Genomic DNA, 17,502 nt, shown 5'->3' with positions numbered 1-17,502 from the left:
TAATGTGAGGACATTGTCGATAATAAGTCGTCCAGGGACGAAAGCACTATTTTACTCTGCAACTATTTCATTTGAGTTATGCGAAGCTAGCCATATAGCATTGTCACCATGAGCTGGTGTGATTTCGGGCACCACCCTCGTTCACCATACAAACACTTACCTACCTACTCATACTAGGATTAAGATCTATCCCTATCCCGACAGCCACCGCACCTGTTTCTGTTTACAACTGTATTACCAGACTATCATGCACACCAGGGCCCCAAGCTAGCCATGGTCCTCCACACTAGGCAGCAGTACCACATGCAGAGGCAAACAAAAACCTCCATCTTTTCGGCAAGAAAGAAAAGCCAGCACCGCCTCTGCACAATGAGCTACTCCTACTTGTTCTCTTTCAGCTTTCCACCACAACTGAATAGTGTGCTCCACTCCGTCAGTACAATGCTAGACTGTCACTTTCTTGTCCAAGCCTGCCATACATACGGATCTATCTGCCGTCACAACAGCAACAATAAGAGAAAAATACTCATGTTACAAACTCAAGTGTTTTTAAGGCATGTACAATGATGGCATAAGGATACAAATATCTCATGACAAAAAGTAATTTGAATATATGTATTGATTTTTTCTCCTCAATGCAAGCTACTATTAGTGAACCTCATCAAAAAATAAAAAATGATTCTCAGTACATATGCATCCCTCCTCTTTACTTCCATTTTTTTCAACTTTATGCACTGGATCACACTTTTCTCTCTAAACACCCGCCTTCTGGTCTGAACCTATTTTTTCTGTCATCCGATCCTACATGACATGTGAGGCATCAACCTGAGACTATGCATTGGCCATGCCCTAGGCCTCGCTAATGGAGTCACCTGCTGGCTAGTTAAGCTGCATTAAGATTTCACACCTATGTGTATTCCGCATGCGTAAGAGTGTGGCGATGCTAACCAAGTGAGCCACTATCAAATTATTACCATTATCCTGCTATATGAGACATGCCATTGCCATGCATCAATCACACACGAAGAGCTTCCTTCTCCTCCACCAACACGGCGGGCTTGCTGCTGACATCGAGGAGCAGCTTCACGACGGACCTCATCGAAGGCCGGTTGATCGGGAGGCTGGACGCGCAGAGCAGAGCCACGCCGAGCACCCTGCGCATCTCGTCCCTGCAGGTGCACGACTCGCCGGCGAGCCTTGGGTCCAGCACCGAGTCCAGCCCCTCGCGCTCGACGCCGCCGCGCACCCACCTCACCAGGTCCTTGTCGCCGAGCTCCGGCCCCACGGCCCTCTTGCCGGTCACCAGCTCCAGCATCACCACGCCGAAGCTGTACACGTCGCTCTTCTCCGTGATGCGCAGCGTGTACGAGTACTCTGGAGTTCACACACATCACGGTCATCAGTTCATCGGCAAATTAGTAAAGTCCGGGATAAAGAACCGTTGGCGGCTCACCGGGAGCGATGTAGCCGCACGAGCCGGCGATGGCTGACACGGCGTTGGGGCCGCCGCGGTTGTCGTCGATGACCCGGGCGACGCCGAAGTCGGCGATCTTGGCGCCGAACTCGGCGTCCAGCAGGATGTTGTTGGACTTGACGTCCCGGTGCACGATCGGCGGCGCGCAGTCGTGGTGGAGGTAGGAGAGCCCCTCGGCCGCGTCGACCATGATCCTGCGCCGCATCGGCCAGTCCAGCAGGCCTCCCTTGCCGCCGTGGAGGAGGTCGCCAAGGCTGCCGTTGGGCATGTACTCGTAGACCAGCAGGCCGCGGTCACCGCTGCGGAGGCAGCACCACAGCTTCACGATGTTCTTGTGCCGGATCCTGCCCAGCGTCGCCACCTCCGCCTCGAAGGTATCCGTCATGCCGTCCTTGTGTTTCCTCGCCGCGGCGGCGCCGCCGACGGCCCGCAGCTTCTTGACGGCCACGACATCCTCGTTCCCGAGGACGGCTCTGTACACCTTGCCCGCCGCGCCCGTGCCGACCACGTTGTCCTCGTCGTCGAGACAGCTCAGGAGGTCCTCCTCCTCGAACTCCACCTTGTGGAACGACGTGACTATCCACTTGCTATCGCCGGGCTCCTCGCCGCGCTTCTTGTGCTGGCTCTGGCTCCGGCACTTGTACCAGAACCACGCGACGCCAAGGATGAGTATGGCGACGGCAAAGGTGAGCACGGACTCGACGCTCCCGACGAGGCTGTGGCGGCGGGTGGCTGCTCTCCGCGCACCGGAGCATGCGCCTCGGCAGAGGGCTAGGTTGCCCAAGAAGCTGTCATCGTAGATGTCGCCGGAGAACAGAGGAGACAAATTGCCGGCGAGCCGGTTGTTGGACAGGTTGAACATGCTCAGCTTAAGGCTCTCCAGTTGCACAGGCACGCCGCCGGTGAACTCGTTGTTGGACAGGTCAAGCGAATTCAGCACAGGGAGCTCCCCGAGCTCCGGCGGGATGTTCCCGGTGAGACGGTTATGGGCAAGGTCGAGCTGTGTTAGCTTCTGCCACCGCCGAACACCATGTGGCAGCTCGCCGGAGAAGGAATTATTCCGTAAATCAAGCCGGGCGAGCGTGGACACATCAGCGAGTGTCGCCGGCAGAGGACCAGAGAACTGATTATTGGCGGCCGACAGCTCGACCAGCCTTGTCAAGCTGCCTATATGCGCCGGCAGCACGCCGGCGAAGTGGTTGTCTGATATCAGCAGCTGCGATAGGTTCTTCGCCAAGGCAATGGTTGGCCCCATGGTGCCGGACAGAGCGTTGCCGGCGAGCTCCAGCAGGTACAGGCGTGGCAGGCCCCACATGTCCGGCGGCATGGCTCCAGACAGCCGATTGTTGGGCAGCCGCACACGCGTCAACGTCCGGCATTGCCCCAGCTCCTGCGGAATCGAGCCCGAGAGCTCGTTGTTCAGGATCAGAAGCTGCTCCAGCTTCCCCGCGCTGCAGAGAGTCGCCGGAATGCGGCCGGAAATCCCGTTGTCTGACAGGTCGAGGAACTTGAGCGGGCAGTTCCTCCCGAACTCCGGCGGCAACTCCCCGACGAGGCGGTTACTGAACAGCCTCAGGTCGTTCAACGCAGGCGCCTTATCCAGCGTCGACGGCACGGGGCCTGACAGCTCGTTCTCGTACAGGTGCAAGCTCTCCAGCCTCGGCGCGAGGAACAGGTCCGCCGGTATCTCGCCGGACAGCCTGTTCATGGCGGCGTCCAAGAACCTCAGCTTCTTGAGCCCGCCCATTCCCCCCGGCAGCCTCCCGGAGAGGTTATTCTTGTAGAGCTCGATCTGGACGAGGTTCTCCAAGCGCCTGATGCTCTCCGGGATCTCGCCGGTGAGGTTGTTGGTGGAGAGGTCAAGGTTGACGAGGCTCCTCAAAGCGCCAATGGAAGACGGTATCCGCCCGACGAGGCAACACCCAGCGAGCCACAGCACGCGGAGGCGCGGGAGCCCATCGGCGAAAGCATCCGGCAAAGACGACGGCGCAAAGGGGTTGTACGCGAGCAGGAGCTCCTGGAGGGAGCTGACATTCGCCAGGAACGCCGGGAACTCGCCGGAGAGGTCGTTGCCGGCGAGGCTGAGCGTGGCGAGCGAGGCGAACCCCGCGCCGTAGCTGCTGGGCACCTCTCCGGAGAAGGCGTTCCCGGCGAGGTCGAGGTGCCTCAGATTCGGCAGCGCGGCGAGGCAGGGAGGGAGGGGGCCGGCGAGCGAGTTGTAGGAGAGGTCGAGGCGCAGGAGGGACCTCAGCGAGCAGAGCTGGGTCGGGAACGCGCCGGCGAGGGAGAGGTTGGAGAGGAGGAGCGAGGCGATGGCTGGGTCAGCGGAGGACCGGCAGAGGACGTGCGGCCAGCGGCACGGGGAGAGGGAGGGGGGCAGGGACGGGTCCCATGCCGCGAGCGCGGAGGCGGGGTCGGAGAGCGCGGCCTTGGCGGCGAGGAGGCGGGTGAAGTTGGCGGGGAGGGGCGTGGCGGCGGCGGCGGTGGCGAGGAGGAGGCACAGGAGGAGGAGGGGAGTCATGGCATTGGTGTGGGGTGAGAGCGGAGAAGTGGGAGTGGAGGAAGTGGTGGTGGTGGTCGTGGGCTTAACTGCACAGCAAACTGCACACTTCTCAACTGCACAGCAAACTGCAGCGGAATCAAGATTTAGACTGGCATCCGCACACTTCTCAAAGATTTGGAGAAGAAAATGTAAGCCAGTAGGCATACTTTGTAGTAATGATGAACTGTGACAATAACACAATTCTGAAAATATGATGCACTTACAACAAAGTCCGAGGCTTCTTCCTCCTAGAACCAAATATGATTTATGATGAGCTAGCTTAATACAGTTACTTCGAGCATGCAACCAAAAACTGGAGTAATTTACATCTACTATCCTACCTAAACTGAATTTTCTTCTTCTTAGCCTTAGCATGGTTTCCTTCATTCTCACAACAAACAAAACACTCGATGATGACTGACACAATAGTTTTACTCCATGGAGACCTTGCCAAAGCAGCGAGATCATTCTGGATGTAGAAGGAAATGTTGTACTCCCTCCGTTCACTTTTGTAAGTCGTTTCAGACAAATCAAAATAGATTGTTTTGCACATTATCTGAAATATCTTCAAAGTCTTATAAAAGTGAACAGAGGGAGTATCTTTTATAATTTGCTATACTGCTCTTTAAACAGTTAATGACAAAATAACATGTGATGAGAAAGTTAGTGGTCAGGTACAAATACCAGGAGAAAATAGGGTACATGGTTGAAGTCCTTAGATTGGTTCATTGAAGAAAATGTCGATGCCAGAGTCTCGTGCAGAAACCGAATTTCTGTTCCATTTCATGCTCCAAGAAAAGACTGCAGGGCCCCAGTGTTATGAAGAACAGTCGAAAACACAAATACAGTAGATTGCAACTATTATTTCTCTGCTTGCTTTGTTATGTCAGCTCTAGACTTGCTCCAGTGTGAGTTTTGATCCTGGGCTATGTGCTCTGTAATCGTGGTAGTATGAGGATTGTGTATTAGTGCTTGACTTGGTTTGAACTTCCATGGCGCGGAAGACCTGAACTCGGTTTTGTTTCCTTTGCTTGGTTTCTATAAATGAAATCGGAGCGAAAACCCTCATTTGCTCAAAAGATAAATAAATACCGCAACGATATATGGTTAGAACTAAACAGTAAGTAGTTGGAAATAGATCGTACACTGGTTGTCCTTAAGTATAAAAAATAGCAGGCATAAGTATGGTCAAATAGCAGTATTTATTGAAGCTACATATGGTGATGGACGAGAAGGCTGAGGGGCAGAGGAGTCATGACACTAGTGTGGGTGAGAGCACAGGAGTGGAACCCCCCCTCGCTCCTAGGAGTGACATGAGGTAACCCTAGCCGCTGTCCTTGGATCTCTACAACAACAAAAACAAACCTTTAATCTCAAACAAGTTGCGGTAGGCTAGAGGTGAAACTTATAAGATCTCGCAACCAACTCATGGTTTTGGCTCTCTGGTAATACTCCAGTCCTTCAGATCCCTCTTTACGGACTCCTCCCAACCTCTCTACCCCGACCTCTTTTGGCATTATCGACACGCTTTAGCTGTCCGAAATGCACTGGCGCTTCTGGAGGCATGCTCTCAGTACCAGTATGGTCGACACATCCATTGTCCCCGTGGCAGCAACTTCAAAAATGTTGCCATGACGACCACAAAAACATGTTGCCATGGTTAGTAAAGATTCCTTTTTGCCATGGAAACTTAAAGCATGTTGCCATGTTAATTAAAATGTCACCCATTGCATTTTTCAAACTTGTTTTGCCAGGTCAACTACTACTGCATACTTTCCCATAATGTTAACAAAAATTGCCGTGATTTTGGAGGACAAATTCCAAGGATTTGGCAACACAAAACAATTTCTACGAAAAAATTGCATTTTGATTTGGGACGCATTTTTTTTCTAAAATTGCCCATGTGACTTCCAACTATTTTTACCATGTAAACCAAAGTTGCCATGACACATAACCAAGAGTAACAAATTGCTCCTTAAAATTTTGTAAACCCCAATTTGTGATCACAAGAGCCAACACAAATATTCATGGCGACACCCACAGTTTGGCAGAGTGTGAACTAGATCGTGGTTTTGTACATTTTGCAATCTGCAAAGCTTCAGGGACACTAGATGATTTTTTCTCTTAATAATAAATATAATAATAATAATGACATAATGTTTTTGCAGGTTATATAGACATATTTTAGAGTGTAGATTCACTCATTTTGCTTCATATGTAGTCATTTGTTGAAATTTTTAAAAAGATAAATATTTAGGAACGGAGGGAGTAGTTCACAATGGCAATGACAGTCATCTCTTACCTACCATGTCACTCCCTTTTTTCTAGTAGATATAAAAACCTACCACCTCACTGAAAATAATGAATCGTGCTTTGAAACGCCAGAAACTCCTAGCTAGAGAGGCAAAACATTGCTACTACCAAAATGGAGCGCATAGCTAGGAACCAGCCGTTGCCCCCGTTGATGTACTAGTAGTATAATTATACAGCGTCGGGGTGTAGGCAAAAGTGGTTACGAAGTGCAGTTCGCTGTAGTACGCGATTTGAGCTGCTTCTCTATCCGCTTGCTTGCTTCTCTGCTGATGGCGACTGTGAACGGGAACGAATTTGTACCACTCGGCCGGCTCCTCCTCGACGTGGCCTGCAGCAACGGCAACTAGCAGCTTCTTATCCCCTACAAGACGGAGCTCTCTCATGCACGTGCTGCTGCTCCCGACCTCGTGAGCGTACAGGGCTCCACCCGGCTCCTGCACCAGCAGGTGCCCCCGCTGCAGGGCGTGCGCGCCCGGGACACGCCGCCAGACGCGGCCCAGGTTCAGATAGCTTCGGCTGTAATGCACGCCGGTGACCGTGTGCGGCATGGCGGTGACGTTGTGCGGCCAGCAGCCGCCGTCCCACTCGCCGTACCACGTGAACTGGACGCCGCACAGGCCCAGCTTCGCCCCCGGGTACCTGCATGAGATCTGCGTCGCCGGCATCTGGCCGTGGACCAGCCGATCGGCGGCCGAGGTGATCTCCTCCGTGGCCAGGTCGAAGCGCGCGTTCCTGAAGGTCCCGGCCGCCGTTCTGCCGAGCCAGTACACCGCCCCGTCGCAGCACGCCGGCTTCTTCTCCGCGAAGCCGTCGTGCTTGTACGGCACCCCGTGCAGGTCGGTGCGGATGCGCACGCTCCTCCACCCCTTGTCCGCTCCCACGGTGCACACATGCAGGTGCAGCTCCTTCTCCACGGCGGCGCCGTCCTTGTCTTTGCTGGGAAGAGAGTTGGATGTATAGCCGTGCACGTGCACGATCTTGTACTGCCTCGTGGTGGAGTCGAAGCTGAAGCAGTACTCGCCGTCGACCGTGCTCCCGTGCTTGGCCGGCGAGAGCGGCACGTCGATGGACGCGCCGGCCCAGGGATCCACCACCCTGATGGCGTTGGCGTGCTTGAGGAGGAAGCAGAGCAGGCTGTTGCACGCGCCTAGCAGTCTGGCCGATCTGTCGACGGTGAACCTGGCCGCGAGGTTCCACTGCTCGTCGAAGAGGAACCCATGGCCGAGCATCGCAGGGACGCCTTTCCCCGCGTTGCATCCCCGAAAGAAGGCGATGGTGTGGGTCGGGGCGGCCGGCCGGCGGAGCCTCAGCGCGTCTGCGATGACGTCGCGCCAGTGCTTGCAGACGCGGCGCAGGCGGCGGAGGTGGAAGGACGGGAGGTGCAGCAGGATGGCGGCTTGGAGGCGCGGCGGGATGTAGGCGGCAATGGCATTGGTGGCGCCACCGCATTGCAGCCCTCAACTGCCAAACCAAAAAATTGGTCATTGACCAAGCCTGGCTTCCGGTTTGGATGGGAACCAATATTTTGGTGCACCCAGCCAACTCCCACTTCCCAAGTTCAGCTCGACGCCAAAAAGTTGGCAAGTCTGGGGCGCCCGAATCCTGCGCCAATAAATTGGCTAGCCAACGATTGGCAGGGCTCACATAGGCAAGAACCAAACAGCCCCGAATCTTGGCTCGGAACCACGAAGCGACCTGGCCGTGCCCTAACTTGGGATATGTATATATTTTCGTGATCGACATTGTAGAGGCCGGTTCTACTCCGATCCATTGCATCCGTCGGAGTCGTGACCACGCACGTGTGTTAATTAGGAATGATCACGACGTGTAAAGGCGTGTAGGTTTAGGAGTTGTACGTCGACAAAATATCTCTCTCCGGCCGAAACCCAAGCGTGATCAGCACCTATTGGCTTGCGCTCGGACTCGCGAACCCTTCCGCCTCCTCCACTCACCGCCTGGCGCGTACGACCCAAAACCCTAGCCCCTTTCCTTACTTTTTTCGTTCGTGGGCACCGTACTCGCCATCCGCTTCTGTGGCACCGACGTGTGCAACGCGGCACCGCCTACTGTTCTTCGACGTCAAGGAGGTGCCACAGGGGGGCATCATGGAGATGGGCACAAGTAAACGCAGCAAGAATTCGAAGCAGGTTGATGGATTTTGGCCGTGGATGACACTCACGTACGTAGACGTTGTAGGAGGTTGATGGAGTAATCAGGGAGCTAGCTAGCTTGCAGCGGTGCCTTCATTATTGACATGGCATGTTGAAAAACAAGACATTGAAAAGGAATATCATTTCTAAACATGCATCACATTCTTCACAATCATTTTATCTAGATCTCCGTAGTAGGTATGTTGTTTAGCCGTTTTCACAAGTTTATCCTGTAGGAGATTGTATGGGGAATAAGCTATAAAGCAATATTTTGAGACCACTGGTGTGGTTGGAACGATTGATGATGAGCGACATGTAATTTTGTTGTCCCGTGGCAATACATGGTCACTCTACTAGTCACATAATAGATGTATAGCTCTAACGATGTGTTTTGCACAACGGCTTCACAGAAGAGTATTAACAGACAACATCCTCTTTTAGTTTCTTTCCATCCTATTTGTGAAAAACATGGTTCATGATCTTCATAAAGCTAAGTATAACTAAACAAATTTGTTCAAACTACACCTTCTATCCTCACCGTCCATTTTTGCAGCAAAGTTTGTGCAGGCAAACTTCTCTTTTTTGTTTCTCCCAAATAAAAGAACATTTGAACTAACTTTGCAAATCAACATCACACAAGTATTATCATGTACAGAAACATTTTCGGGTTTTTTGGGGCAACACAAATTTAAAAAAAATGTTACAACTCATTCAAAATTTGAAATTTGACACATTTATATTTTATACAAAAAACATTTTATACAAAGAGTGGCACTTATGCATAGTTAACCTACAAAGTTTCAAGGTCGAATGTTCTCTTGTTTGGAAGAAACGAAGAAGATAAATTTATATATAAGGATGGCATGGATCTTGACGCAAACTGAATGGTCTAGATAGAAAGTGTAGCTACATGAGGGTGTGAAAAACCCACTCTCCACAAATGGAATAAATTAAGACAGACCGGTGAATGTTTATGCTTGGGAATTCTCAAAAGTATCAGGTGAATACGAAAGGTTTGCTGATCCGTAGGTATATTATCGCTAGCGGATGTGCTCTAGTTATTGCACATCTAAGTGAGTGAATCAAGCATAAAAAAAGAAAAAAAGAAAAAGAAAATGTTCACACGAATCTCGCCGTACGATCAATGACATAGGACTTAGATGTGCAATACTTATAACACATCTAGATGTGCTTTAACAAAACTGCTAAACATATACATAGAATTACAGAATAAACAGAGTAAAGAAAGACAGAGAAACACAAGAATTAACTATATGGGTGTGTCTAGGACACATCTAGATGTGCTCTAGTTATTGCACATTTAAGTGAGTGAATCAAACATAAAGAGAAAAAGAAAAAAAGAAAAAGAAAATATCCACACGAATCTCAATGTAAGATTAATGATATATGACTTAGATGTGCAATATTTATGGCACATCTAGATGTGCTTTAGCAAAACTGTAACTATATTTTGTTCAACATCAAACGTGTCCAGATTTTCTCCATGTACGTCCAGCCAGCTGATCGCCAGTTTCCCGACAGATCACAAGAAGCTTGCAACCAGTGCAACTAGCAATACGGCGTAAGAGAAGCCTTCCAGCCGTTCTGATCCTGCACACAGAGAACCAATTACCAAACGATCGACAAACGGAGTCATACGTCGGAACAATCTGCATATACGTACACACAAAAGCACGGCGATCTCAGAACTGATCTGCTCACCTGAGGATGGCGGCGGCGGCGGCGGCAACGCGGCAGTGAAGGGATATTCAGGCGTCAGCGGCGGAAGCGGCTTGCCTGAAGAACAGAACATAAAATCAAGGACGATGGCAACAGATTCGATAGTAAAAAAAATACACTCGGTATGTACGATCACGAACCTGCGCACGAACGAGTGATGGACATGAGGATGGAGCCGTCGCCGAGGCACCTGGAGGTGACGTTGACCATGGCGCGGGAGCTGTCGAACTCCGGCCCCATGAGCCGCGCGACGTCGCCGCGCAGGACGTGCATGAGGCAGCACGGCTGCTGCGCCACCGTGGTGTTCACCTGGACGCAGCAGGGCAGCGGGATCGCGTCGGTGCGGTGCTCGATGAAGTCCAGGCACGACAGAAGGCGCTCAAGCGTCGGCACGCACGTCGTTGCCGTCTCGTCGGAGCCACCGCCGACGGCGGTGGGGTTAGCTCCGGCCGCGGATGCCGGCGTGATTGCCGCGGCGGCGATGGCGATCAGGAGGACGACGCAGGCGAAGATCGGTTTGGACGCCATTGCGTGTACGGGAGTTGTGCGTGTGCAAGAAACTTAGGTCGTCGTATGGTGTCCGGTTGGCTACGTCGCCGGATGGGCTATATAGTGACGCGGGTTTTAGAATTCAGATAAAGCTGCATTCAGAGTATCATTACCGGTCTCTCCTTTGTTTGAAAAAACATTAATAGTCATCTTTTTAAATGGAAAACTACATTTTTTTTAACTCCCTCGAAAGTATAAAAATCGTCCCTCAACTTTTTAAATCAGATAAGTTTAATTTCTCGTACCACTTCCGGTGGTTCCCGTCGTACGTGGATACGTTTTTTACTAAAAACTTGACATGTCTTTCGGATTTGATTGACACATCACAGTCGACTTCACTGCCACTCCGTTATTCCCCAAATCTCCATTGTGCACTGCGCGGAGGAGGCGTACTTGTGCAGCGGCCACGGGACGGATGGAGCGCCTTGTCCGTGACGACCAGGAGTCGGAGCTGCGCATGCTCGCCCGCATGCACGGTGCGCTCGCCACCGAGCAAGCCCACCGTGCATGTCATGCACCTCTACGATGCCCAATAATTCTACACCTACATATAACCTTCCTACGTATTGTTACTAAAACTGCCTAATCTAATTCTCTCCCCCCTTTGAATTCAATAATGCTAAACATACAAAGAGTTGCACGCAATTACACGCTGACTAGAATTTTTTTCATCTACTAACCAATCATAAACTTGTCCCCCCTGATTTTCAGGGAGGTGGGCCACCTCCGCACCTATTGACCAATCAAATTAACCCTTTTTGTAAAAGCTTGTAACTCGTTTGTACGTGTAGCATTACTCCTCTGAATTTCGTGGGATGAGGCCCGGGCAATTATTTCTTCCAATTAAACTATGACAAGCTGTGTACGTAGATGTAGCAAAGTCCCTACGACGCCACGCGCAAGCATGCCCACAATTACCCGCCAAAAAAAAAACATGCCCACGAAGGCACCGACGACACCAAGCGCTACCATGAAGAGGCTCTAGCTCAACAATGACAAGCACCGGGACTGCCCTCGTCGCCGGTGCTCGATGGTGGCACCTGTCCCCTTCCGCTCCTTTAGTAAACGCGCCTGCACATGCCTTTCGGCCGGGACTCGTGGACATTCCGTTGGCGACGATGACCGTCACCATGCCGGGTTCGCCACCGTTTGTAGGCTTGGCTTGGCACCGCACATCAAGGGACACTAGCACGGCTCAACTACCACTCCGTGCACCAAGAACATGAACAATGCTTTTTTAATCCTAAAAACATGAACAATGCTTTCCGTGTCTAATAATGACATTAATGTGTTACAACGATCTCTAATGTTTGCTAAGCTAACTAAAGGAAAAACTCCTCCCTATACATCTATAATGTCAATGACCATGAATACAACATGGGCTACCATCTGGTCGACAGTATCTATCCTCCTGGGCAATGTTTGTCAAGACCATCTCTGAGCCACTTTGTCAGAACAAGTCTCACTTTGCCCAAAGACAAGAAGTAGCTAAAAATGATGTTGAGAGTGCATTGAGTTCTCCAGTCCCGTTTTGCAGTTGTTCGTGGACCTGCTAGACAATAGGATCCGGACAATTTGTGGAGGCGACGACATGTTGTGTGATCATGCACAACATGGTCATGGAGTATGAGGGGTGAGGATGCTGCCTCAGCTCTTGAACTATAGAACATGTGTGATTCTATCGAAATTCCATATCAAAATCCGGCCACGTTTGATAAGTTTGTTCAAATGCATCAATAAATTTCGCATCGAGCAACTAATTTTTTTATTGAGCGCGGTTAAAGGGAACAACTAGAACATAGAGGGTGTTTGTTTTCAGGGACTTATTGGCTTAGGGACTTAAAAAAGTCCCTATAAGTCCCATCTAAACCAAACAGGAGGGACTTATAAGGACTTAAAGTGGGCATTTGGGACTTATGAAATAAGACTCTTAAGGAGGGACTTATAGGGACTTATAGTTGTAATATGGTCTTATAGGGACTTATAAGTCTCAGGAATCAAACATGTAGGGACTTTTTAGGGACTTGTGACTTATAAGTTGGGACTAAAAAAAGTCCTAGGACTTATGAACCAAACAGGGCCATACTCCCTCCGCTTCAAATTACTTATCGCAGGTATGGATGTATCTAGATGTATTTTAGTTCTAGATACATCCATTTCTGCGACGAGTAATTTGAAATGGAGGGAGTATGTGCTATTTGATTTAAAAAAAATTGAACTACGTTAATTTGAAAACTTTGTTGGATTTCCATTTAAGTTATAACTATGATTTGATATGTGGCTATTTTAAGCTTGTTGCTTCTTAAAAAGTAGAAGATTTGCGTCTACGGTTGGATGGTCGGCTTCCACAACAATGTCCGTGAGCTGGTTGTCACCGGTCCGCGGACGGATATGGTGTGAGTTAGGGTCAGAGTTGGAAATGCCTTTTTTTTAGATGAGAGTTGGAAATGCCTTAGGAGGAGGAAGACGAGACACCTGTGTTTTTTTTATGATGAGGGGCTCCTGCTAAAACCATGTGGACAAGCCCACCAAGCCGACCAAGCCCAGCGGTGTTGCCTCATCTTCTCGCTTATTACTTTCTCTGTCAAAAAGACAATTCTCGGTTCATCCCCTTCGGCGGCCGACTGCGACGGCCACAGCGACGCCATGCGTGCCCCCGCATCTCCTTCCGCCTCACCGGCACCTGACCCCTTCTGCGGAGCTACGCCGTCGACTCCTTGCAGAGGTGCGACTCGTCGCTGGAAACCTCGTCCCCATACCAGAGGAGAGGCACCAGGACGTGCGCGCGAGCCCACGGTCCAGATTGATGGACGAGGGAGCGGTGGGTGCTGCGCGCCCACTCGCCCAGCCCGTCGGCCCTGGGAGGCGGTGCGGCTGCCATCTTCCTCCTGCCTCCCTGCTTGCTCCAAGGTACTCTCTGCGGAATCATTTTCTTCAGTTCAATGCCGCGGAAACAAAATGCAGCAGATGAGTAGCTGAAGAGGACTGATTTGTCGTTTTTCTGTGCGACAAGAACCCTCAGAGGAAGGGGAGAAAAGGTGGAAATAATCAAGATCATGGATATTTTTAGACGTGGTATGTCTGTGGTGTCCAAGTCTCAAATCTCAGTTGGCTGTTTTATTGTGATTTTTTGGAATATTTTCTACACTCTATTTTCTATCTAATCAAAGAGACATACTCTGTGTACAGATATTGTTAAGTGGGTTATCCTTGAGGCCACAAAAAAGGGATGGCCGCATAAATTCAGTTTTGTGGCTGCTGCATAGCACACTTTTTTTTTTGAGAAACATAGCACACTTTTTTTTTGAGGCCACAAAAAAGGGATGGCCGCATAAATTTGATGTGTGGACAGTTAGTGGAGTCCCCTGGCGGCGACACTTGCATTCTGACTTACGGATACCACGACGAACTTGGCAAGATGGGATTTGATGAGAGAAATCACCGAGTGGTACCACACTTATCTAGCTTCTATATGCTTCAAGAGTTTTCATGTTGCTTCTGCTCTGATGCTTGTCTCCATATCCATCCTGCATTATTTGGACATGTACTGCAGCTTCATCCGGGACTGCTAGGGGTTCAATGGAAACAACCTCGGGAATCATGGTTCGTTGCTGGGATGCTATTGCTGGCTTCTGTTGGAGGAATCTTCTTCGCGCCCTTCTTGAGCAATATGAAAAGAGATTGCTTCTCCACTTGATGCCCTCAGTGTGGTAGGCAGCGTTGGTTTCTTTGGTCGGTTTGGGTCTTCTAAGTCGGCTGTGTAATATTTTCCACATTGGTGTTCCATTGTGACACTGAAGTGCGTACAAAATTAGTCCCATGTATTTCATGCAGCTAGGTTTTATGAAATACTCCCTCCGTCTAACATTTTGGGACGGAGGGAGTACTATGAAAGTATGCCCAGATTCATAATGCGATGCACAACCTCCATGTTTTATGTAATGAAATATCCATGTAGCATGGTAAACTCCCACAGTGCTGCTTCATAGCCAGTTAGCTACCAAAGATCCTGTAAACAGTCAGCATCACCTAGTCGAAAGGCTGGCCCCTCGCCCCATGAGAGGATTAATTCCTGGCCATGTAAAATTGTGGTGCATGCTTCATCCAAGCAAGCAGTATCCTGCACCACAGCAATAGAGATAAGGTGCTTCATCCAAGCAAGCAGTATCCTGCACCACAACAATAGAGATAAGGGTTATGGCTATTTATATTTTCTAACAGTCTTTAGTCCCCTATTCCTTTCTTTGCTTGCAGTTTGGGCTTGGTCTAATCATCATGTACATAATCTAGACTTCTAGATCGGCAGACTGGCGTTCTCTAGGACAGATTGGTGGTAAAAAAAGAGTTGCCGGGAGCTCATTTTAGCAAACTGGAGCGAGTGCAGCTATGGTATGTATCTAAAACGGAAATAAACTTGTGCCTTTTTTTGTACATATATTTCTGGGTAATGGTAGAAATGTGAAATTCTAAGACGATGGTACATATATCTGCTATAAGGTCTTTCTGCAGAACTGTAGACAGCACCTGCAAATAAACTTACCAAATATGAACATTGAGATTAGTTTGTTCTTAGATCTGGGTTGTCATCTTACAACGGATCTACTCACTGAAGGTTAATGATACTGATACCTGCATGATGTTGAAGAATGAGGCCCATCTCGATGCAAGGGGAGTATACCGTTATGCAAGAAACTTGTGGGGGTGCCATGTTATCCGCATCGACACACTTGTATTACTCAATGCATTGGTCTACCTATTCCTTGGCACTTTTGGGTCCCAACGCCGCCGCTCCAGAAACTGGTTCATCCAAAAAGGTACCTTGGTCGCAAACACTTTGTCCTTCATACTGGGAACATACACGCTCGGTTCTATGCAATCTTCCAAGGTGAAGAATAGCATGTACTACTACCTCCGTCTAGGTGAATAAGTCATTCACGTAGTTCTAGGTCATTGATTTGAGAAATTAAATATGTGTTATATGTCATGAAAAGTATATCACTAGATTTCTACACAGATGTAGTTTCTAAATATATACTTTTTATCACATATAATACATATTTAGATAGTTAAATTGTCGACCTAGAACTACGCGAATGACTTACTCACCGAGACAGAGGTAGTACCCCGTTTGGGCCTCAATTCTCTTCATCCTTCATGGATGTACCAACACAGCTTATAGGAGTCAATTGCAAAAAACCACCACATTTGCGGCTAGGTTTGCAGGAAACCACCAACTCGTTAATTCATTGCAGAAAATACCGGAAAATCTGTTAAGTCGTTGCAAAAAGCACTGATCGGATGATTTGGCCTGTTTAAGCATTGACATAGACAAGATATGGTTGTGCAATGACAGTTCACTGGACCAAGATCTAAAGGATACGTGCCTTTCCTTCTCTCTTTTTCATCTGTTGAGGAGGCGCTACTTTGGGTTTACCTGTGGTGAATCCAAAGAAAGGGCACATGATTTCGTCTTCAAGGGGCTGCTACGGGAGAATGAAGAAGGCACCACAAACTGCAACCGGGCTTTTAGGTTGATTGAGATTGAGTTAGCCTTTATGTATGATTTCTTCTTCACCACATCTGCTGCCATTTATTATGCATCAACGGCCGCAACAGTTTCACCCTTGATTTCTTCCTTTTTACTATGTCTGTCAATACAATGGATATTCGTCTGGGAACCATCGCTCATACAAGAAGGTGAAATGAAGATCACTAATACAGTTACCACCTTATTCATACTTGCATCTGCTGCTTTGCTTGAATTGCTTCGACTGCTGCTTTACTGGACTGGCATTTGGAGCAGGGTGTCCTTTGTCTGTCAGTATCTCAGAGAACAAACAAGATTGAGCACAAGGGGAAGCTGCTGCTCCTGCTCCTTCTCTTGCTGCTGCTGCTGCATGCTGCTAAAATTGAAAGGGCTTCTTGCTAGAATTGGTGTGCATTGCTCACCAAACAAACACTATTGGCAGCACAAGCTTGGGCAGTATTCTTTACTTGATTACCGTCCTACCTTCTGTGGCAAGATCAAGGAATGTTTGGGTAAAGTAACAGAAGTACATGCAGCCACATATGTATTGCCTTTCCTCCATCCAATTGACAAACACACGCGGAGGGTCCGTCAAAAATTTGGGAAATCTATAGAGTTAACCGCACAAGTACATAAGGCAATTATTTACTCCCTCAAACGATCCAATGGTGAACTGACGAATGGAAAATCATCACTAGTGTCCAACAGAGCAGGGCACCTTTTATGGGCTTGTGAACGGGGCGTGCACTCAGAATCGGACACAAGCTGCATCATTCTGACTTGCACATTGCAACATGGTACTGCGAGAGAGGGACGCTTGGATGTGGCCCTCGCCCGGATGAGGGAACCGAGCTCAAGATCCATCTTGGTGTTGCCACAAAGCTGTCGAAATACTGCGCATACCTTCTGGTCTCCGCACCAAAACTTCTTCCAGGGCACGAATATGATACAAGTCGTGTGTTCGATGCAGTGGCAGGGGAGGCCAAGAGATTTCTGCCATATGGGAGGGATAAATATCAAGCACTGAAGGATTATGGAGAGGAAGAGTCAGAGGCTACCATCTTGCAGAGTGGCGCTAAGCTGGGCAAGCAGCTTGCGGAGATAGAAGATGTTACCAGGCGTTGGAAGGTGCTAGCTGATTTCTGGTCTGAGATGCTGCTCTACATTGCGCCATCAGATAATGTCGACGAGCACATCGAGCAGCTCA

At 49.4% G+C, this 17,502-nt stretch overlaps 2 protein-coding genes across 12 annotated transcripts in view; one reads left to right on the top strand and one right to left on the bottom strand.

The window, feature by feature from the left end:
- Window positions 1-692: 692 nt before the first annotated feature.
- LOC119353389 (receptor-like protein kinase HSL1) lies at window positions 693-4,028 on the bottom strand. Its single transcript, XM_037620014.1, has 2 exons — window positions 1,454-4,028; window positions 693-1,374 (listed from the first exon to the last, which is right to left on the bottom strand). Exons 1-2 carry the CDS (start codon window positions 3,993-3,995, stop codon window positions 1,016-1,018), a joined length of 2,901 nt encoding a protein of 966 aa, XP_037475911.1. The 5' UTR covers window positions 3,996-4,028; the 3' UTR covers window positions 693-1,015.
- Window positions 4,029-13,297: 9,269 nt separating this feature from the next.
- LOC119353388 overlaps window positions 13,298-17,502 on the top strand; it is a 5,652-nt gene continuing 1,447 nt past the window's right edge. For 2 of the 11 annotated variants that reach the window (XR_005170399.1, XR_005170398.1), the window contains exons 1-4: window positions 13,298-13,678; window positions 13,782-14,216; window positions 14,322-15,157; window positions 15,381-15,582. Coding sequence is in view for 9 of the 11 variants with exons in the window: in XM_037620007.1 (XP_037475904.1) it covers window positions 16,324-17,322 (999 nt within the window). In the remaining 2 variants the exon portion in view is untranslated. Of the gene's footprint in view, window positions 13,679-13,781; window positions 14,217-14,321; window positions 15,158-15,380; window positions 17,497-17,502 lie in introns of those variants that run through there. The other 9 variants (XM_037620007.1, XM_037620006.1, XM_037620013.1 and 6 more) reach the window with 9 other exon arrangements.

This window comes from Triticum dicoccoides, chromosome 2A (assembly GCF_002162155.2).
Source record: "Triticum dicoccoides isolate Atlit2015 ecotype Zavitan chromosome 2A, WEW_v2.0, whole genome shotgun sequence".
Classification (NCBI taxonomy): domain Eukaryota; kingdom Viridiplantae; phylum Streptophyta; class Magnoliopsida; order Poales; family Poaceae; genus Triticum; species Triticum dicoccoides.
The sequence above is the reverse complement of the archived record's forward strand: the minus strand, read 5'-3'. Positions and strand labels throughout refer to the sequence as shown.